Source organism: Ochlerotatus camptorhynchus, unplaced genomic scaffold (genome assembly GCF_037179485.1).
Source record: "Ochlerotatus camptorhynchus isolate MF236.1 unplaced genomic scaffold, CSIRO-AGI_Acam_v1.1 ptg000022l, whole genome shotgun sequence".
NCBI lineage: Eukaryota > Metazoa > Arthropoda > Insecta > Diptera > Culicidae > Ochlerotatus > Ochlerotatus camptorhynchus.
In genome coordinates, this window is record NW_027040514.1 from 1,234,647 (window position 1) to 1,254,376 (window position 19,730).

Below are 19,730 nucleotides of genomic sequence, written 5' to 3' on the forward strand. Positions count from 1 at the left end.
AGGAAGACAACCCTATGCTCCTATCAGAGACGTGTTGGCAACCCGTGATCTCTGCTATATGCAGTCCGTTTATGTTTTTCTTCAAATGTCTAGTATAAGAATTTAATTCCTTTTGTCTTTTGTCTCTCTTTATTAGTTTTTGTTTGTCTTGTCCCCCGTCTCGATGAGTCTCATCGTCGCCCACTGGTCACCCACCATAGCCGGTCGAACTCCGGACGAAGCTAGAACAGCACTACCGTTCATACTGGCGACAACGCTCTGATGAGACAACGAAACCCTACCCCAAGCTCCTCCCCTGATCCTATCCTTCGAAAATGTACCCTTCTAACCTCGAGTAAGCCGCGAGTAATCGGCCCAACTCCTACTAGACATAGAATTAAGTGAATCTTGTTACACACAGTGAACAATGAATTATCGGCTCCGTAAAGCTAACGCGATTGAGCCTTCCAAATAAACGAACTAGATAAAAAAAAATGTTATGACCATGCTGGAATGTATTTTTTTACCATAGTTGATAAGGTTAACATCATTGGGGTTTCATCCAGCCTGTTGATGTAAAACAACAATAAAACAATCTGACAGTAATTTTGCATAGTCATTTTGATATAAATAATAGTAAATTTAAATGAAATTGTTTTCTACAAAAATCTAATGGCGAAGATATTTCATTTAAACCAGCAATATAGTACTTTTACCAATGAATTTTGATTCAGTGTAGGGTTGATTTTCTCACCTTCTCACTTCTATCCATCATCTTTACAGTGGGACCTTTTGAATACGAGAACGCAATCCATACGATCCATCAATCTTACAAGAACGTATTCCAACTTGTTTTGATCATGTAATCTGCTGGCTGCGCGCTGCGAATCAGATTCGATATCGAGCGAGATGCATCGAAATTTTACCCTTTAAATTACTGTATTCCATTATAGTGGTTCCGTTCCCAAAATGTCCAAATTACCTAAAAGTGCATTGAGTTTAAAGCAGGTAGGTCAACCTTGTAAATCAAAACTTTATGCATATCAATGGATTGCCTTCAACGCTATTATTTCCATTTCCGCAGTTTATGCTCCGTCAGGAGGTGCTCAAACTCTACAGAACCATCTTCCGCACGATCCGGCATGTTCCGGACCAATCCAGCCGGCACGAGCTACGTGACTGGGCCCGAACGGATTTCCGAGCCAACATGCATCACACCGACGAATTGGCGATCAAAATGCTAATGCAACAAGCGAACCGATCGCTGAAAGAACTGCAGACCAGTCTGGGTTTAAGCGGACTTTCTTCCGGGCCAAAAACCGGCAACAAGGCCTAAGGATTTCGAAAGCTGAAGTAGTATTTCTTCTTGTTTAGCTTGACTTCAGGTGCTCATCCATTTGAGCTTTGTTGTATTCTTGTTATATGAATGGTTAAGAATGTTGCTGTGAATAAATTATTACCTTTGTGCTGAGTGCAGTAAAAAGTTGCGTTCACTGGGCCTTGAACTTCTCGTTGATGGCATTCTCGCCGGCGTAGATTCGCTTGGCAATCAGGTAATCCCGCGTAATTTTGAACAACGTAAAATAGTTGGCCAGCAGGAGGAAAGCGATGGAGATGAGATTGTGCCATTCGCGCGATAGGCACAGGATTAGCAGCTGAAAAGCGACCAGGGCAATCTGGATGCCAAACAGAACCAGATAGATCAGTGCTGGGTTCTTAAAAATGACCTGTTTGGATGAATGCGTTAGAATAAATGGAACTAATTCTATGTCAGGAATACTCACAAAGAAACGAATATGACTGTTGTTGGCGGGGATTGCTGACGTGCAGTACCCAGACGCTCGGTAGATTTCTCCCATGTGCCTCACGTAAGCTCCGTACGGGAAAATAGTCGACTTGGACCATGCGTAGGGCGGTGGATGGTGCGTCCGGTGGGTCATTCGATTCCACTGTCCCAAATGCAATGCTGCTCGATGGAAAACATCGCAGTACTTGACCGGAAAGCAATAAGCTACGCACATTGTGAACCCGCCGATGAAGATGAATCCGAGATGCTGCGTTGCCCAAAAGATGTCGTAGTATAGATGCTTTGGAACCAGCACGCACGGAACGAATCCCGAATAGTACGCATTCAGTACGGACGTGAAGATGATCTGCTTGAATCGGTTGTTGAAATCCGTTTTCAGTGCATCGATCTCGGCCCGGACCGAAATGGCATTCGACGAACAGCTGTGAACCGGCATTCCATTGATGCAGTTCGCTTCCGTATCGACAATGGTTCGCAGAAATTGTTCCAGATTGAAGCCGAAAATCGTCAGATACAGAACGAATGGATACGATAGGCAAAACAAATAGAGGTAACTGTTTTTCTGGAAAATTTGAATTCCACACCCGACGAACGAGATCACGACGCAAGCCAGGAACACGTACTTGGCTATCTTCTTGCTGATTTCTACGTAAGCTTCCGGGCAGTTCAGATCAATTAACTTCAGAATGCAGCAATACAGCAACCGCCGACTGGCCATTACGTAAATGAATATTGCCAAGTCCCAATCGATTAGATAGAAGTTCTATAGTTGGAATGTTTCAAAATTAATCAATAGATATCTACTTATTATACCTACAATCAATCGCACTTACCACTGCCTGCCTGTTGTAGGAATTTGGCAGCCACCATACAGTTCGATACAAATGAATGAACTGCGTCGCACTGGCAATGATCGTAAATCCAAAGATCAGAAATTCATTCACCAGCTCCGAACTGTGCTCGACGTTTGGGAATGGGACATGCTTCGGAAACGGGGTCCCAAAGCTAAACTGTACATCTTCGTCGCCGTTCATGGTGGAGTTGCCGCCCCCGTCTTCCGCATTAACCCCAGCAGCACCTAAGCCGGCAGCTCCCACACCGCCCAAGCCACCTGCGGGATGTTGGAAATGTTGCGGGGGTGGTAAATGTGCCCGGTGACCCGATAATCGGGGGATTCTCCGGTTCGATACGGTCATTTTCGGAGCACTTGATGATGGACACTATTTTGCGTAGGATTTTAGTTCATTGTACAACAAATTTTAGCAAACAACAGGAGAGAATCTTTTCTTCGGTTTTTGTTTTGAGTTGAGGATTACTGTTTTGTTTTTTTGCCCGCAGTAAACGTTTTTGAAGTTTCGGGCAGTGTTTGCACAGTGATGGTAATAAAAATCGAGACAATAAAAATGATCTGATCTCGTGAACGCATTCCAATAATTACACGGAAAAATAAATGTGATGCAAATCACAAAGGGGGAACGACATTCATTTGGATGCATTTTTTCAGTCTAGTAATATTATTGATGGGATTTTTAATTTTAAGGTTTGTAAGTGCCATCTTATTCTTTATGATAATATTATTATTAATATTTAAAAACAAACATGATTTTGTATCGGTAATCTAGATTGATAGTAAACTTAATGTTACATTTCTACGAGCATTTATATCAGTTTTTCGACAGCAGTTTCTATGTTTGAACCTTGAAGGAACATGTTTAACGACCTTTTGTGCGTAGAACTCAATCATAACAAAAGCTTCCCCAACCCAAAGCTTTGAATAAGTAGAATCAAACATAATCATTGGATTGGTGCTGTTTATTTGATCTATTGAACCATTTCATGGAGTTCTTCGCTAGTTTTAGGTCGGGTCGTTACGCCACGAAGTATTTTACTTCTAGTAGCATTTATTTGGGACTTAATTCATAACTATTGATTGGGAAACAAAGTAAATAATGTGTACTTTCTATTGGTGCCCATAACCTATTATCACAGACAAACAGGCATAACACTCACAGTCACATTCGTCGCAAATAAGGTTTTAGTTGCTAATGTCGAGGGTAATGTGCCCATAATTGTCATCGTGGCGCCATGAAGCGTTACCCTAATAAAAAATAACCATAAACGAACGATAACCCAAATCATTGAACTATTCCACAAATGGTTTGGATGATACCCAGAACACGTCGTTAAGCAAATTAACCATACAATTTTTATTAGGGTAAGCAATCCACTACATTTCGAATGGTCAATTTAGTAGCCGTCAGCTATTGAGAATGATAAGAGGACCAAAGCATCCCACTGTAGACATATGCAGTAATGACCCGATTTGGTCAGCCACCTTTTTGCAAATCTTTTCTTATGTTCTACGAAACTTATGGGCTATTTCAGTGGTCTTATTGCTCCTAAGTATACCTTAAACACCCATCTTGAAGATGCATGAGAATGATTTGGAATTACGATTTTATGAAATTATTTAATGATAAAAGTCTGATGCGTCTCAAAGACCAGAAGGTCCCGCTCAACTTTTTAGCTCAGCTCTGGTACTCTCTTCGGCCCCAAGCTAATCGATGCACCCCTCGAAACATAGGAGAATCCACGAGCCCTTCAATTTATCTGTCAAACTTTCATAGCGAATCAAAACAAACATAGTGTAGTACTAGAATTTCGACTAGAATGGATTACGTCATCGATTTACTTGGGACCGATAGGCTAGTCCAGTGTGAGCCAATTCAAAATCGTTAGTTTTCACCGGTTGGATCTGGTGCGAAAGGCTTTGGTGTTTCAGAACAGGTTGATCGAAGTTGGGAAGGGGGTGGCATCGTTCCGGAAGCTGATTGAATAGATGACTATGAAGGGACTGCTACTGGTCACAATGCCGATTCGGAATGTGATTAGTGAGTTGCTTAGTGGGGAGAGCGAGACCTTGAAGGAGGAAGTGAAGGGAACTTTGAAAACGTAGGTAGATCAGCTTGGGGCGGGGAGATTCTTGACGGAACTGAAATCACAGCTGAAGGAGATTAAGTGGGATTGTAAGATGTTGATTGGACAGTTGCCTGGTAAACTAGCGCTTGAAATAGAATATTCCACTGGCGGGACTTCCCGGAGAAGTCCCGTCGAAGTGTAAAGTGACCGGTGTTTTCCACGGTGCCCAGCGATTAGAGCATTTCAACATCGCGATGTTTGCAATAATCCTCGTAGAACTGATCCGCACGAACTCAATGAGGTACGAATATTGATTCAAAGGCCACCATGGCCGTAGTAGTTTTACCAGTGGTCGTTTAGCGTGTTTGATTCCGTAACGCTTCACCACTTCGTTGATGACCCAACCGACATTCAGTTCCACGATTTGTTCCTCATCGTAACTGACATCGATGATCACTCGGACCATGTTCGGAGGTAGAATCTTCACCGGTGTTTGCTTTGCAACCATCGACAGCGCCCAAGGTGTTCGCTGGCCTCCACTGCTTTCCATTTGTCCAATCGTTGGACTGTCTGACCGTGTGAACATATTAAACCCCACCTCCACCAGAGAAGTCTGATTCCGGTTGAAACTCCCACTCGAACGCTGGCGACGCATCGTTGACTGAGTCGATGGCTTTCGGGAGAAACTTCTCCCGGAAGCGTTCATCAGAATCTGAAGAACATCTGGACCACTTTCCTCTGATGATGCACACTCGCTTCGTCTACTTCCCAACTAACAATTTTCACAATGTAAACGCTTTACTCATTTCATTTATACAGTCTCAAGCTGTATTCAAACGTTATACGATATGAGGAAACCTTTACTCAACCTCTATACAAGCAAATCTGGCGAACTTAGTCAGCTACTTATGGCTGTTGGAACGGTCGGGAGGAGCTCTTATTGCATATCCATTAACGCTTCTATACAGCTGTTATCCTGCTGTTTAGTTGTGTGTGAACTTGAAAGGCGCTTATTCAAACTTATTCAACCCAGCTTTCTCTTGAAGCCGGGTTAAATACTGTTTACGCTTATTTTTATGAAGGAATTTGTTGAGTTTATTTAGCTGTGAATCAAATTAATCGAAATTAGTTACAAATCATCACCAAATTATTTATCCTGCACCGGAACCTGGAATCGAACTCGAGACGACCTCATTGGCAAACCTTGACACTACCAACTGTGCTACGCCAACACTTTGAACTTATGTAAACAAATCAACATTCCCTTCTACAACAAAATCGCTGAGTAGAGGCTTTATAATAGTGCACATGAATCACTTTTCTCGACTAGTTATAAAAGAGCAGAGTAAAAGCTGTAAAACTGCACACGTCTAAAAATAAACCTAGTTGACTGTGAAAATGCTTCCGAAGTTGCTCTAACCCAGTTTATAAGCTGAGTACAGGTTGTTTAGTTGTTGAAAAAGCACTTTTGATGTGTATGTTATTCAGCAAGAGTTGTTGGTTGTGTAGAAGCCATCAAATGAGTTATATATTCACTTTGTTAGCTTTGTTTTGCAGCTACAAGTTGAAAGTTGGATAGTGTGTGTATAGAAGTGACATTAGCGTTTATTGGCTGATGTTATTCAGTGCGACTGACAAATTGAATAATGGTTGTGAGAAAGTTGAGTAAACGCTCTCGAAAACTATTTTGCTAGCTTTTGCTTGTAGCTGTATCTGCAGCTTCTTTTCAGCTACTTTACAGCACAACGCTGGAAAAGTTGGCTTACAAAGCTGAAAATGTTAGTTGGGTTACCACCGTCACCTGTGGTTCATCCGAGTCCTCATCATACTCCAATCCAGTAGAAGTTATTGTCCTGTTGGAAATTGGAAGTGCCTCCCTCGGAGAAAGTTCTCGCTGGAAGATTAGATTCGGTGGCCGAAGCCGTTTCTTATTAGGTTTAGTGTAGTCCATTTTCGATAGAATTTGAGAGCATTGAACCAACAATCAATACGAAACTAACGATTTTAAATTGGCTCACTACTTGACTAGCCTATTGGTCCCAAGCAAACTATTAACGTACCCTATTCTAGTAGAAATTCTAGTACTACACAATGTTTGTTTTGATTCGCTATGAAAGTTTGACAGATAAAATGAGGGGTTAGTGGCTTTTCCTATGTTTCGAGGGGTGAATCGATTAGCTTGGGACCGAAGATAGTACCAGAGCTGAGCCAAAATGTTGAGCACGTTTCTTCGGGACCTTCTAGTCTTAGAGTTACCTCTATGATTGAACCGAGAGTCACGAGATTTAGGATCTGGGATAGGATTCCACTGCTTGTTGTTTTGTTTCTTCCAAAGAAAACATGTGAACTGTCAAATTAACCGGGTTGCCAAACATATCATTATACAAACAAAAAAAATCAGTCTGATGACCGACACGCTCGGCACTGCCGGCACACGTGAGGCACACTGAGACAAAAGTTGACGCAAAATAAGTGTGTAGATTGACCACCCCTTGCGTTCTTGTACACCTGAATAAAGGCTTATCAACAATCAATACGAAACTAACGATTTTAAATTGGCTCACTACTTGCCTAGCCTATTGGTCCCAAGCAAATCGATTAACGTACCCCATTCTAGTATAAATTCCAGTACTACACTATGTTTGTTTTGATTCGCTATGAAAATTTGGCAGATAAAATGAGGGGTTCGTGGATTTTCATATGTTTCGAGGGGTGCATCGATTAGCTTGGGACCGAAGATCGTACCAGAGCTGAGCCAAAAAGTTGAACTCGTTTCTTCGGGACCTTCTGGTCTTAGAGTTACCTCTATGGGCTTATCATCTTCAGATTTCGTCTTCAAGAAGTACACGCGACCGGTCATCAATGAAGACACATAATACCAACTTCCCGATGGTGATCGAACTTCCATTGGTTCCACCACGTCCGAGTGGATAACTTCAAGTAGTTCTTCAACTCTTGATCCGCTTTATACCGAATGGTATGAACTGCACGTCGTGAACAGGAATTACATCTTCATGCCACAGGATACAGAATAGCCGTTCCACATGCTTCGATCTACACGGGAAAAAATCCAATCACAAAAACAAGAAAAATGACTCATGATTTCATGAACATAGCGTGTTTTCATGTTATGAAAATACACCATGAATTATATTTATATTTATATATTTATATATCATGAGTTATTTTTGAGTAACGCAGTCAAGATTCCCGAAATCATGAATCATCCGAGTTGAAACCATGAACTAAATTCATGAATTTAACTTTCAGTTTTTACCAAAACATGTAAAACAAAATAAAACATAACGTCAGACAGGATTCAAACCAAGAACATTGGGATCATTGAACCCATAATTGAACCACTAGACTATCAGTACTTGTATAAGGAGGAAGGCAAAAGACGTATAAGAGCTACCTAAATAGTGCATTTGATGAACACGGTTTTCCAGGTACGTGTAACGTTTGTAGCGGTCATGATTCCGCTGCATTATGAAATCATGAATTTCCATCATAAAATTGTCGGTCATTGTTATGATTTCATGGCATGGAACGTTTTTTCATTTCATGATTTTTTATTCATGAAAATGGAATCGGATTTCTTTCCGTGTACACCGTTTCCTTATTGGCGGCTACAACTATCCCATTTGACTTGCGTATGTCCTTGAGGAGCTTCAGATCCCTTGTCGTATGCCATCGGATGTGCATGTCGGATTCTTCTTTTGCATCCTAGTTGCTAGGGGGAACTTCCGTTTTTTTCTTCGCAACGAACGCTGTTTTTTCACTTGGCAACGACTCTTCCTGCAGCAAAATGGTCTTGATCGAATCAAGCATGGGAAAATTCATTCACTCGCGCGAGCACCACAGAATCAAAATTGCCATCCTCATTCCTCATCTACAAACAGATTGCCGAACGAGTGTAAATTCTTCCAACCAAGTGACTCTGCAGCTCGACTCAGAACTGACAGCAGTAGAAGGAAAGAAGGATAAACTGAAAGGCAGCCGAAAAATGTTCTCTAGCGAGGGAGAACTAGATTGAATGCGTAACATCCGAATGCTAACGATTTAAATAGCCGAGTCAGATAGTTTTTGGCTCACTGATTTAAATCAGTTGAATTGGCCACAGCAGTTTTATGTTATTTGCGTGACGCTTTTGTTTATGTGTTACAGTATAACAGTTTTCTTCATATTAATAGCGATTTAAATGTGTCAATGTATATTTAAAGCTAGAAAATAAAAAGTGATTATTTCTGCAAAATTCTCATTCAGCTCACTCAGCAGAATGCAATCGTAAAAGGCTCAGCATGGAAAAAATAATAAGAGAGGAATCATCCACACTACTACACTCTGAATCATTCATGTTACGCGCAGGCGCAGCAGTCTGTTTTGCTCAATTCTGCGTTCATCGAAGAAAATAGAAACAACGCGAATACAAACGAAATCAGAGCGGCTCGCAAAAGCTGCTGTTCGTTTCTGATGTTTTATGCGTGTGAGTGAGTAGTAAATACAAAATGGAACGATTTTTCCCATGCTTGGATCGAATCACCCGTGCTAGCCATCCCAGAATTCTTGAGAGCCTTGACCATAGACTGATACCTGTACGGGAATCCGGCCAGTAGAAGGACACCAACAAACCGCTCCGGTATTAGAAATCCAATCTCGTTCAACTGGTGACACGTCGAAATTATCCTGTTGGCATACGCTCACCGACAAACCGACATGAATGACCATAGCAAAAACAATAAAATTTCTGACCAAAGCACACTACTGACATCTGGCTCCATGTTCACGGAAAATATTTAGTTAAGCCATGAACCCTCATGCAAACGTTATGAATTGGTTCGTGTCTGATCTATTCTGGACAAATTATTTTTATCTAGTTCAAAAAATTCTATGGTTTTGACAGTTCGGATCACTGCACGTTTAAATCGGCTGTTAACGATTTTCGGGCATAAGTCTGAATTAAGTGTCCTGTCGGTTTGTCGGTGATACGCTGCCATAGTTCCGCACGATACCAGGTTGTGTTTCCTCGAACGCTTTGGTGAGCTTTATCTATGCCTCCCGAGCTGTAGTTGCGTCACGAACATGCACACTTAGATTTTTTCGCCGAGATGGGAACCACCGAGCAGCTCGGCATTTTATTTTGCTGGATCTCAGTGAAAAACTTGCCGAGATTCAGCTAACAAACGGGAGTTTTGCCGAGATCTCAGCTAACAAACAAATTTTTTGCTGAATTTCCAGCAAAATAAAATGCCGAGCTGCTCGGTGGTGCCCATCTCGGCAAAAAAATCTTAGTGTGTGGTAGTAATTCGCCGGTTCCATGAAAAGCATAACCTTCCCTTTTGCCTTCATGTTCTTAACAGGATCAACGGGCTCCAACGTTCCGTTTTGTTTTCTCTTGGGCTCGATTGCTTCCCATAAGTTTCCAACTTCATGATAAGGCTTGTACTCGAAAAAAATGCACAATTTTTTATCGTGTGTAACTTTTTTATCCGTGGGTAAAAATTGATGAAAATCTGGGTATAACTAGTTTGGAGTGAATTGTTTACATGTGCAAAATTTCATAACAATCGGTTCAGTGGTTATTGAGATGTCATCGAAACAAGAAGAAAATCGCCGGAGAATTTTGCGCACCGTCATGAAAAATCCGACTGTGACCATGAGATGAATAGGAAGACAACTGGGAATCACCGATACAACTGTGTCTCGGTTGGTAATATCGTTTAAGGAGTCCCAGACGACCGAGCAGCGGGCTGGAAGTGGAAGAAAATCGAAGACAGCTGACCCTGTGAAGGCCCGGAAGGTGTTGGATTATTTCAAGCGTAATCCAAAACTTTCGATTCGCGACGCGGCTTTAAAGGCAAAGTGTTCCGCCTGGTTCGATCAGCAAACCATGAAACGAGCTGGGTTTCGTGGAAGGCACCGAACCGGCGTGATCAACAAAACACGGTGGCCAAATCCCGCGCAAGGAAGCTGTATCGAGAGTGGTTAACGAAACCGATGTGTGTGGTTATGGATGACGAAACCTACATCAAGGCAGACGTAAAGCAGATACCGGGGCTGGAGTTCTACGTTGCCAAATCACGGTTTGATGTTCCGGAAGACATAAGGAAGAAGAAAATGGACAAATTCGCCAAAAAATACTTGCTCTGGCAGGCCATATGCCAATGCGGTAAACTGATTAAGCCGTACATCACAATGGGTACCATCAACAGCGAAATTTACCGTACCGAGTGCCTCCAGAAGCGTCTGTTGTCCTTCCTGCGGTCCCAGAGACAATAACGTTGTTTTTATACCAAAAACCGCCAACCCCCAGAGATTCGTCCGGTGGAAAGATTTTGGGTCATAATGAAGGCCAAAGTTCGAAAATCGTCCAAGGTGTATAAGAACGAGCTGGAGTTGAAGAAAGAATGGATGAAAGTGACCAAAAAGGTCGGCTCCACCATTGCACAAAATGTAATGAGGGGTCTTAAGGGAAAGGTGCGGGCTTTCAGCGATGGAAAGGAAATTGAATAAAGTAATTATGCCGAAACATAATCCATATGTATTAGTTCATTCCCTGGAAGTTTTAAGAAAACCCGACTTAAAATAAGTTTTTGGCGAACACTTTTGTATGGTGCATTTTTTTCCAGTACAGGCCTTAGGTTTGGACGGCACATTTCCAAGTGATCTAATTTTCTCTGCCAACCAACAGTTCCCGAGATTCGTACTATTCGCCATTCCAAACGATTTTTCTGGACCTATAAACTCTTGAAGAAAGCAGTGACAAACTCGTCTGGTTTAGGTGAACGAACAATAACAAATGAGTTTATTTCTCTAAATATTAGACAGCTACCTTCTACCAGTTTACTACTACCAACCGGTGAAAACTAACGATTTCAAATTAGCTCACTACTTGACTAGCCTATTGGTCCCAAGCAAATCGATTAACGATGCTACTACCATAGAGCTAACTTTAAGACCAGAAGATCCCGAAGAAACGTGCTCAACTTTTTGGCTCAGCTCTGGTACTATCTTTGGTCTCAAGCTAATCGATGCACCCCTCGAAACATAGGAAAATCCACGAACCCCCCATTTTATCTGTCAAACTTTCATAGTGAATCAAAAGGCGAGAACTATTGAAAACGTCTTGTGGAACTGTGTGGAACAAGTTTGGGTGGCCGTAGAACTGAGCGATCGCACACTCTACCTATGTGCGGTGTATATTGCACCTGACCGCGTTCATGACAATGAACTTATCAATACCAATTGCCGGTCCGTTTTCACCATAATAGAGAGTGCGACACCAACTGATGAGATAATCGTTCTGGGTGATTTCAATCTACCCGGTGTTTCCTGGAAACCATCTTACAGCGGCTTTCTCTACCCAGACCCTGTACACTCTGTATTTCATACAGGATCAGTTAGCCTTCTCGACTGCTATAGTACAGCAACACTATCTCAAATAAACCACGTGGTCAACAAAAACAACCGTAGCCTGGACCTCTGCTTCGTTAGCGTTCAGGACACCGCTCCTTTCATCTCCACCGCACCAATCGGGTTGATCACCTCCTTTAACAACACGAGATGATCAACCCGATTCACGCCTTCCTCAAAATTGACCTTTGTTCGCTTTCTACTCTCTATATCCAATTTTCAAACTGCCGTACTCTAACAGAACTATCAGCTCTATAGGGGAAGGTCCATTAATTATGTCACGCAAATTTGGCCCATTTTCAAACCCCCCCCCCCCCTTCCCTCCTTTGTCACATTTTTTTATATGGACCTTAATTGTTTTTTGTAAGGCTCGTAACAGTTTTCAAAACCCCCCCTCTCCTTATAAGTGTGACATAATTAATGGACGATCCCTAGGCTGTTTCTATGCACCACCAATGCAGAGTGCGCTAGGCGACTATTAGAGAAAACGTCAACCAAACCGTTTGTTTACATCCAAATTACAATTTTTACATCTCAAATTAACGCATATTGTTATGTGTATCTTGCATATTTTCATCGAAAGGGGGTCTTATTTTATTATTTTTCATATATTTGAACGGATTTACAGCTCAAATAACACCCCATTAAAAATCCGGAAGATCATAACCGCTGGGGTAGTTTTATAAATCTTCACTTTTCTTTAAAAAAAATATGTGGAAGCACCAGCCGGTCCACTCCAAAATCGATACAGAAAACAAAATATTCCATGTGGATATTTATTACAAGCACCAGCGATGGATAAATTAATCAGAAAAGGTAAAAACATTTACCTCTTCCTATGCTTCACGGTGAAAATTTCAGCCCTCATCACTCTTTTGATGGTTCTCTTATTCACCACCAGAGGCTGGAACGATCGCTTAATTTCCATTGGATTCGCCTATACTTTCACCTCATCTCGTCATCTATCGTATTAAATGACCACTTTTAGTCGTGCCTTACTCTAACGGAACTATCAACACTATACTTTCATCTCCTCATCTATCTTATAAAATGACCACTTTAAGTCGGATATTTGACGTTAAGCATCTTCAATTATATTTGAAACATTGTTTTATCGCAAGTTTAGGCTCTAAACCATTTGGTGGATTATTTTAACTTTTGGTTAAAATTTGATAGATGGAAAGTTATCGATTAACCCTGTTATCCGAGCTTGGTAATTTTGACAACAATGGCTAAGATCTTCTCGAAAACCGGTCGATTGACAGCACATTTTAAAACATAGAAAATAATTTTCGAAATGTCACTTTTAACCACGAGTTAAATTTAACTCGGCAAATGGTTCACAGCCTTAAATGAATGTCGCTAATGGATCATTTTATGTTCCAATTACCCAATTCTACCAGCAGAGGGACACAGCAACGCCATCTGTTATTTTTGATGTTAACTTTTGAAGCTTCCTCCAATTCGTCACAGATGGATTTTCTTTAATTAAAACTCCTATTCCAAAACTACAAAAGAAAAATGAAATTGGTTAGAACAGTAAGATACCGAAAAATATAGTTATTTTTAACTTTCGATTCCGATAAGCTTGAGATCAACACTTTCAAAATAAACTGCTGTCAAAACATTCTAGAACCGATCACTAGGGGCGCTGCTTTAAAATAAATTTGCGTCCAGATTCCAAGTGGACCTTGCCTTAAAAGATCTCGAAATTCTAGAATCTTGATTTTTTAAATGATTTGTATATTTTCTACAAGTCGGAAAATATAAAAAAAAAAAATCAGGTCCCACTAGCAAGAGCCAAACCTGCTTCCGACTGCAAAAATTATTTAATGAAGTAATAATCACATTTCACAAGAATTTGATTTTTTGTTATGTTCGAGATTATGAAAATCTTTATCTGATCATTGGACACAAATCAAAACATGCTTTCACACACGTTTTGGAGATGATACCTGGCGATCATCAAATTACCAACAGCAAACGACGACGACGGCGGGCGGCAATAACACCCCCTCACCGTCCCCAACCCAGCTATATAGCAATAACATAACAACATCCAACCCAAGCAGAGAGCAATAATCGTGCAGTTTTGTAATTCTATATCCTTCGCATCGACTTTCCGACTGTGTGGATACGGCAAAGCACGTTCTCTCGCAGGGCTTGCTTCTCACACAACAAGCTGGGTCCACAGATTCGTTCCAACCATCGTCGAGAGTGGACGTGCTTTTCGCTTGGCTTAACCCGTCGATTCCATGTGCGCTCTGATCTACCGGTGCAGCAAGGCCAGCATTAGTGGAGTGTGTTTTTTGAAAATAAGAATCCGATAGTCCGATATTTTGTCGTCGTGGGAAATTTATTTTTAATTGAGTGTAGCCTACATACATACAAGAAGATCGTTTCACCAGTGCAGAAGTGGAGAGTGCAGAAGCAATATAGAGAGAGCAGTGGCAGCGGATGAAGAAAAGAGCAAACACCTGGCACCGGGCGATGATGGATTATTAATTGTGATACAATGTGGTGCACGCTGATCGTTGGTGTGTGGAGGAGACGCTTGGTGGATTATTGCGAAACGATCGAACTGAGTGAGTGGAGCTAGAGAGATTTTGAGTTGAGGCAAAAGTTTTTCGCGATTGCAAGGAAAATGAATTAAAAATAGCACTCCCGGAGTTTTGGAATCGAAGTGTTAAAAACCGACGTGCGATCGTGTGGCACATTGCGATAAATATGTGCATCGGCATCGTCATCAGCCGCGTGGTGGAAAAGGGAAACGAACGAGAGAAGTGTTGAAATTTGATACTTTTCAAATACTAAAACCCGCGCGCAGTTGGAGGTTCGTTCGAGGAGGTTCAAAGATCTGTGAGACGACCGAAACAGCAAAACGGCAGCAGCTCGAGATGGTGTTGTTGTTTGTATCACCGGGACGTTTTGCACTGGTATTATACAGTCAACAGTAGGAAATTGGCGCACATATTGCAGCAACGGAGCACCCATTGGTGTCGTGATCAATTTTATTCAGTGTCGAACAGCAAATTGAGAAATTGAAAGTTTACACAAAGTCGGTTACAATGTTGTAATAGGAGCCGTTGGATTTTTTTTTCTTCTGGTGGCATTCACCGGAACGTAGGAAATCGGTGGAATAATCAGAGTGACAGTGTTGCTGAGCATTGTGATTAGATTAACATTAATCGATAATTTGACGCAGTCCATCCGCTTTGCCGTTTGAATGAGTTTTGACAAGGTTAGTAGTAAAGTCTTTATACTATTTTGCAATTGCTTTTCAATTGTAACCTGCTATGACATGTTTATAAGGCAGAGCATTATCAGAATCTGATTTGCATTTGCTAAAAAAATTCAAATATTTAAATAGCAACACTCCGAAGAGAGACTTACCAGCCCACGGCTGAAAGTCTCTTTAATAAAGAAATCTAATCTGATCTAACACTCCAAAGAATCAAATTAATCATTTACCTATACTTATTAATTCACTTCATAATTCACTATGGCGAGGGTACTAGGACGTTAAGAACATACAGTTCACTTTTCCCATATAAACTTCAAAGGCCAGTGCAGTATGAGTTCGCATCCCAATAAACTCAAATTTTGGGAGAATGATCAGGATCTTATTTAAAATCAATTGAGCCTGGTGGAGATAAATCGATATTTTGAACCACTCTAGTGCTTCTAGCTTTGAATATGGATCTCCTCCATCATCGAATCGCACTTCAAATAGTACTTTCTTTACCAAGGGGTTATCAACTCTGCACACTGTGCCGAAACACATATCGGCACATTGATCGGTTCGTTAGGGCACACTTTGACAAGTATGACAAAGAATATAACATAAAACCGCATCACTGCTAACGTTTTTCTAATAGTTGCTAAGGTTTCACACTTAAGAATAAAATTAAAAAATCCATCGGGCTAGACGATCAGTTTCCGAATTAGAAGACAAACATATACTTTGCTCGGATCTCTCTAGCAGCCAAAACTGCGTCCATCATCTGCGAGATCATCACCAGCAACAGGAATAACCAGGTCACGCTCAGGGTCATCCACTTTTGCAACCAACACTTGCTTGGCGTTTCCGATAGCGACAATATCGGTAATCACGGTACACATGGGTCAATTCCACAGGGTGGCCAAATACATAGCATCATAAAAATCAGGACCTTACCTCCCCAGATGAGCGATCTACGGAACCACCGGTTGCTCACGCTGTTTATTATTTCAATAAATATTATGATACCCTATTGAACATGCTTAGACAATTTAGATAGGCTTTCTTTAAAAAAAAATAAGGTTTGTTTTATACCCCAACAATATATACTTTTAAAACCTAAACCCGATCATTAAACCCTTCAAACCTTCCTGTTGGCATACAACAGAACGGCATTCGGAACCTCGTAGTTGTTAATCTCAAGCAAATCTATCAACTTTTTTTTTTCAAAATCCCCACTAGTCTTAAGGAAGCCGACCTCTTCTTGTAGTCGATTGAACAGTTCCACCGCTGCCTCGCAGTTGTTATCGCTGTCGTACTGTTTCATTATTAACGCCATGGACGTAGAACCACTGGTCTATGATCACTGATTATGAATTGTGTATACGACTGAAAATCAAAACGACATTTCTCGCTGGCATCACTGGACTTCTTATGTCACTAATGTTAGTTTTGACGTTGGACGCGCGTTCTGGTTTGGTGGGCGCGCAACAATGAGACGAATATTTAAGCTTAGATTTTATTTACTGTACATCATTTCCGCATTCGCCTTTTTCAGATATCTCTTCTGAAACGTGTGAGTTTGACAGAACCGAGGACAGAACCACCAGCACTAAATTGTCGGCGTACACTGGAAATATACTGAAGTTATCAAGTTATCCCCGGGTTGGTGCGATCTTAGATTTTAAAAACAAACAAAAGCAGACCCAAGCTTGTCTGAAGGCACTTTTTTTGCAACTTTCCTTTACCTCAGTTTTTTCTTCACAGGAGGTTACACTCAAAAAATTTCACACGTTTTATCGAAGTGTTTAAACACTTGATTTTTTAAATGCAGAATCACATTTACTTTAAGTGTATTTCACCTTGGTTCGATGTGTTATACACGTTAATTTAGAGTGTTTCAAACTTTGAAATGTTGAAAATTTTCACTTTCTATTCAAGTGTATTGCACATTGAACCACGCAACTGTTCAAAACAGATGGATTTAAAGTGTTTTGCATTTCAATACGATGTGAATTGCTTGCTCAGAAAGGTAAACATCGAAAACAAGAGTTGTGACTTTATCCCATCATATACACTGAACCAATTTGACACATTCCTGTTATGTGGAAGTCTTATAATTTTGCGCTATAAGATAATCCATTGAAAATGATATGATTGAAAATGTGTCAGGTAAATTCTATATGAATATCTGATACATTGACAATGCTGATAATTTGAAAACTTTTATATGATCGCCATATGATAAATGAAAATCGGTCAAATTATAATAATTAACTGAAATGGATTTGAAACCCATAAGCATAAGCTTTACTTTTCACCACAATATAATATATGTGTCATAAATCAATCGAAGTAAAGTTTATGTGAAAATCACATGAAATTTATTTATTCTTTTGACACATATATTTAATCGATTTCTAAAAATAAATCGAAAAATAAACACCAGGCAGTGGGAGCTTTCACAGTTGTGTTTTTTTTATTGTAGTTGATTTGGGATTCGATCCAGAACTGTTGAGCTGTGATGCTTTTCGTGTCTGCGCTCGATTCCATTAGGCCACGGCTGACTTCAATATTGAGCTCGTTCAATTAGCATGAAGTAATAACAGCTCTCCCAACATGAGCAACGTTATGCTCGTTTTGCTAGAGTGAAGAAAAATAGCATTGACCAATATATGCTCCGTTTCAGTGGTGTCGTGTATTCAAATCATAATTTATGCTCCTGTGTGCAATAAAACAACGACTACATTATATGAGTTCATGGAACTGGTTCATGAAGTTCGAGTACTAGTGCTGGAATCTGAATTAGCCGTGTAGAAGGCTTACAATTAGAATCTTAGCAAATAAATATTGCAGTAGAATCATTTTTTTTTTCAATCTCAAAACATTCTTTTCCGGGACCCCTTATCTTATGAAACAATAACAAACAATGATTATTTATTACAGTATCATTGTTGTTAGCAATATTTAGTTCGACTAATCATTCTAATGAGTGTACGATAACATAGTTGAAAATTGTTTCAATAATTTATAAAGAACAATTATGTAAGATGTATTTTATTGGGAGCGATGTTCATCCCAGATAAACATACCAAAACAAATGTTTGCTGTTGGATTTCTTAAAAGGCAAATCTATATGACTATTTAATGATTGGGATAGATCTTTTTACAATATTCAAACCTCAAAAATCAAAGGAAGCTATTCCAATGAGATATACATGTTTTCCTATACTGCAAAGTTAAATGACAGTCCAATAGTTTCTACATGTCTGATTACACGCGACATATCAACAAACGTCAAAAATCGTTAAAAGCAACTCCAATAAAATATACATGATTATCTTATATGATATATCTTTTAGTGAGCAATATTCATCATGAAAACAGGTACATTTTACTCGATTTGCTCATAGTGCAAACTTATATGATTTTCCATTAGTTTCTGGATGCCTGTTCCCACCCATGACATATCAACAGTTTTTCACCATGAAATATATCAGACAATATTCATATACATCTTACCTATCGCTAACCACGTTCGAAGCAAAGTATTATCAAGTACTAAGTATGTGAAATTACGATAGAAATCATTTCATATCGCAGTCATAGTTTTTAAGTGATAATCCATTGGAATCTATCAATCATCACATAGAATGAATAAATCTCCTGACATTGCTATGTTATAAGATGGATCCAATAAACGGTACATGTCGATTTGTTTCAGTGTATGAGTACAACCGTGGCACAGTGAGATCGAAGGAAGACTCCGGCAGTAGCACACCCCAACAGTCCATGATCGAATTCAAAATCAGACCCATTAGAAAGATATGTCAAAGCTCTGGCCTCTGGCAGTTTTGATTATATATTTGTCGTTTCAATTTTTAGAGTCGGTAAAGTAGAAGTCGATAAAGTAGAATATTGTAGAATATTGAACTATGGTGTGCAAAGCTATTGATATCACCATATGAGACACATAGAATCCAAGTGTGTCACAATTCAAATCCATAGTGTTCAGGCATGGTTCATAGCATAAGATTCACACATGAAATGGATGTGTTTCACAATAAGCGCAAAATTAAGTGTGAGACACATGATGATGGCGTGTGGAATTTTTTGAGTGTAGTATTGATTTTAACAATCAAATCTGTGATGGTTTAAAATATTTCATCTTGGGATTTTTGAGAAAAAGTGTTTTGAAGTTTACTTAGCTGTTTACAAAGGCGTATACGGACTATTGATGATACAAAACTGTTAAGGATCGAAACAAATTCAGCTGAAAATGATTCAAGAGGGGATTGAAGTTGCCCAAATACTAAGTTTCAATGGTATAGTAAGATTCGCTCTTCGATACCGTCAGATATCGTAACTTTGTCATGATCTCATAATGTTTAA

At 40.1% G+C, this 19,730-nt stretch overlaps 3 protein-coding genes across 3 annotated transcripts in view; 2 read left to right on the forward strand and 1 right to left on the reverse strand.

Moving 5' to 3' along the window:
• The first annotated feature begins 850 nt into the window (after positions 1 to 850).
• On the forward strand, positions 851 to 1,323 carry LOC135704213 (LYR motif-containing protein 2). Its single transcript, XM_065225691.1, has 2 exons — positions 851 to 987; positions 1,064 to 1,323. The coding sequence occupies exons 1-2, from the start codon at positions 949 to 951 to the stop codon at positions 1,313 to 1,315; spliced, it is 291 nt and encodes a 96-aa protein (XP_065081763.1). The 5' UTR covers positions 851 to 948; the 3' UTR covers positions 1,316 to 1,323.
• A 144-nt stretch (positions 1,324 to 1,467) lies between these two features.
• LOC135704208 (transmembrane protein 39A-B) lies at positions 1,468 to 3,091 on the reverse strand. The gene is made up of 3 exons (XM_065225677.1): positions 2,620 to 3,091; positions 1,764 to 2,549; positions 1,468 to 1,706 (listed from the first exon to the last, which is right to left on the reverse strand). Exons 1-3 carry the CDS (start codon positions 2,980 to 2,982, stop codon positions 1,470 to 1,472), a joined length of 1,386 nt encoding a protein of 461 aa, XP_065081749.1. The 5' UTR covers positions 2,983 to 3,091; the 3' UTR covers positions 1,468 to 1,469.
• An 11,245-nt stretch (positions 3,092 to 14,336) lies between these two features.
• Sobp (Sine oculis-binding protein) overlaps positions 14,337 to 19,730 on the forward strand; it is a 104,042-nt gene continuing 98,648 nt past the window's right edge. Inside the window, exon 1 of the mRNA XM_065227095.1 lies at positions 14,337 to 15,359. The gene's annotated coding sequence lies outside the window, so the exon portion shown is untranslated. The remainder of the gene's footprint in view (positions 15,360 to 19,730) is intronic.

Bases quoted from the DNA above. Each gene is read 5' to 3' on its own strand.
- LOC135704208 (XM_065225677.1), bottom strand. From the start codon at position 2,982: ATGACCGTATCGAACCGGAGAATCCCCCGATTATCGGGTCACCGGGCA. The intron at 2,550-2,619 runs GTAAGTGCGATT...TTCCAACTATAG, and splicing joins CCTACAACAGGCAGGCAGTG to AACTTCTATCTAATCGATTG. The intron at 1,707-1,763 runs GTGAGTATTCCT...TCATCCAAACAG, and splicing joins ACAGTCATATTCGTTTCTTT to GTCATTTTTAAGAACCCAGC.
- LOC135704213 (XM_065225691.1), top strand. From the start codon at position 949: ATGTCCAAATTACCTAAAAGTGCATTGAGTTTAAAGCAG. The intron at 988-1,063 runs GTAGGTCAACCT...CCATTTCCGCAG, and splicing joins GTGCATTGAGTTTAAAGCAG to TTTATGCTCCGTCAGGAGGT.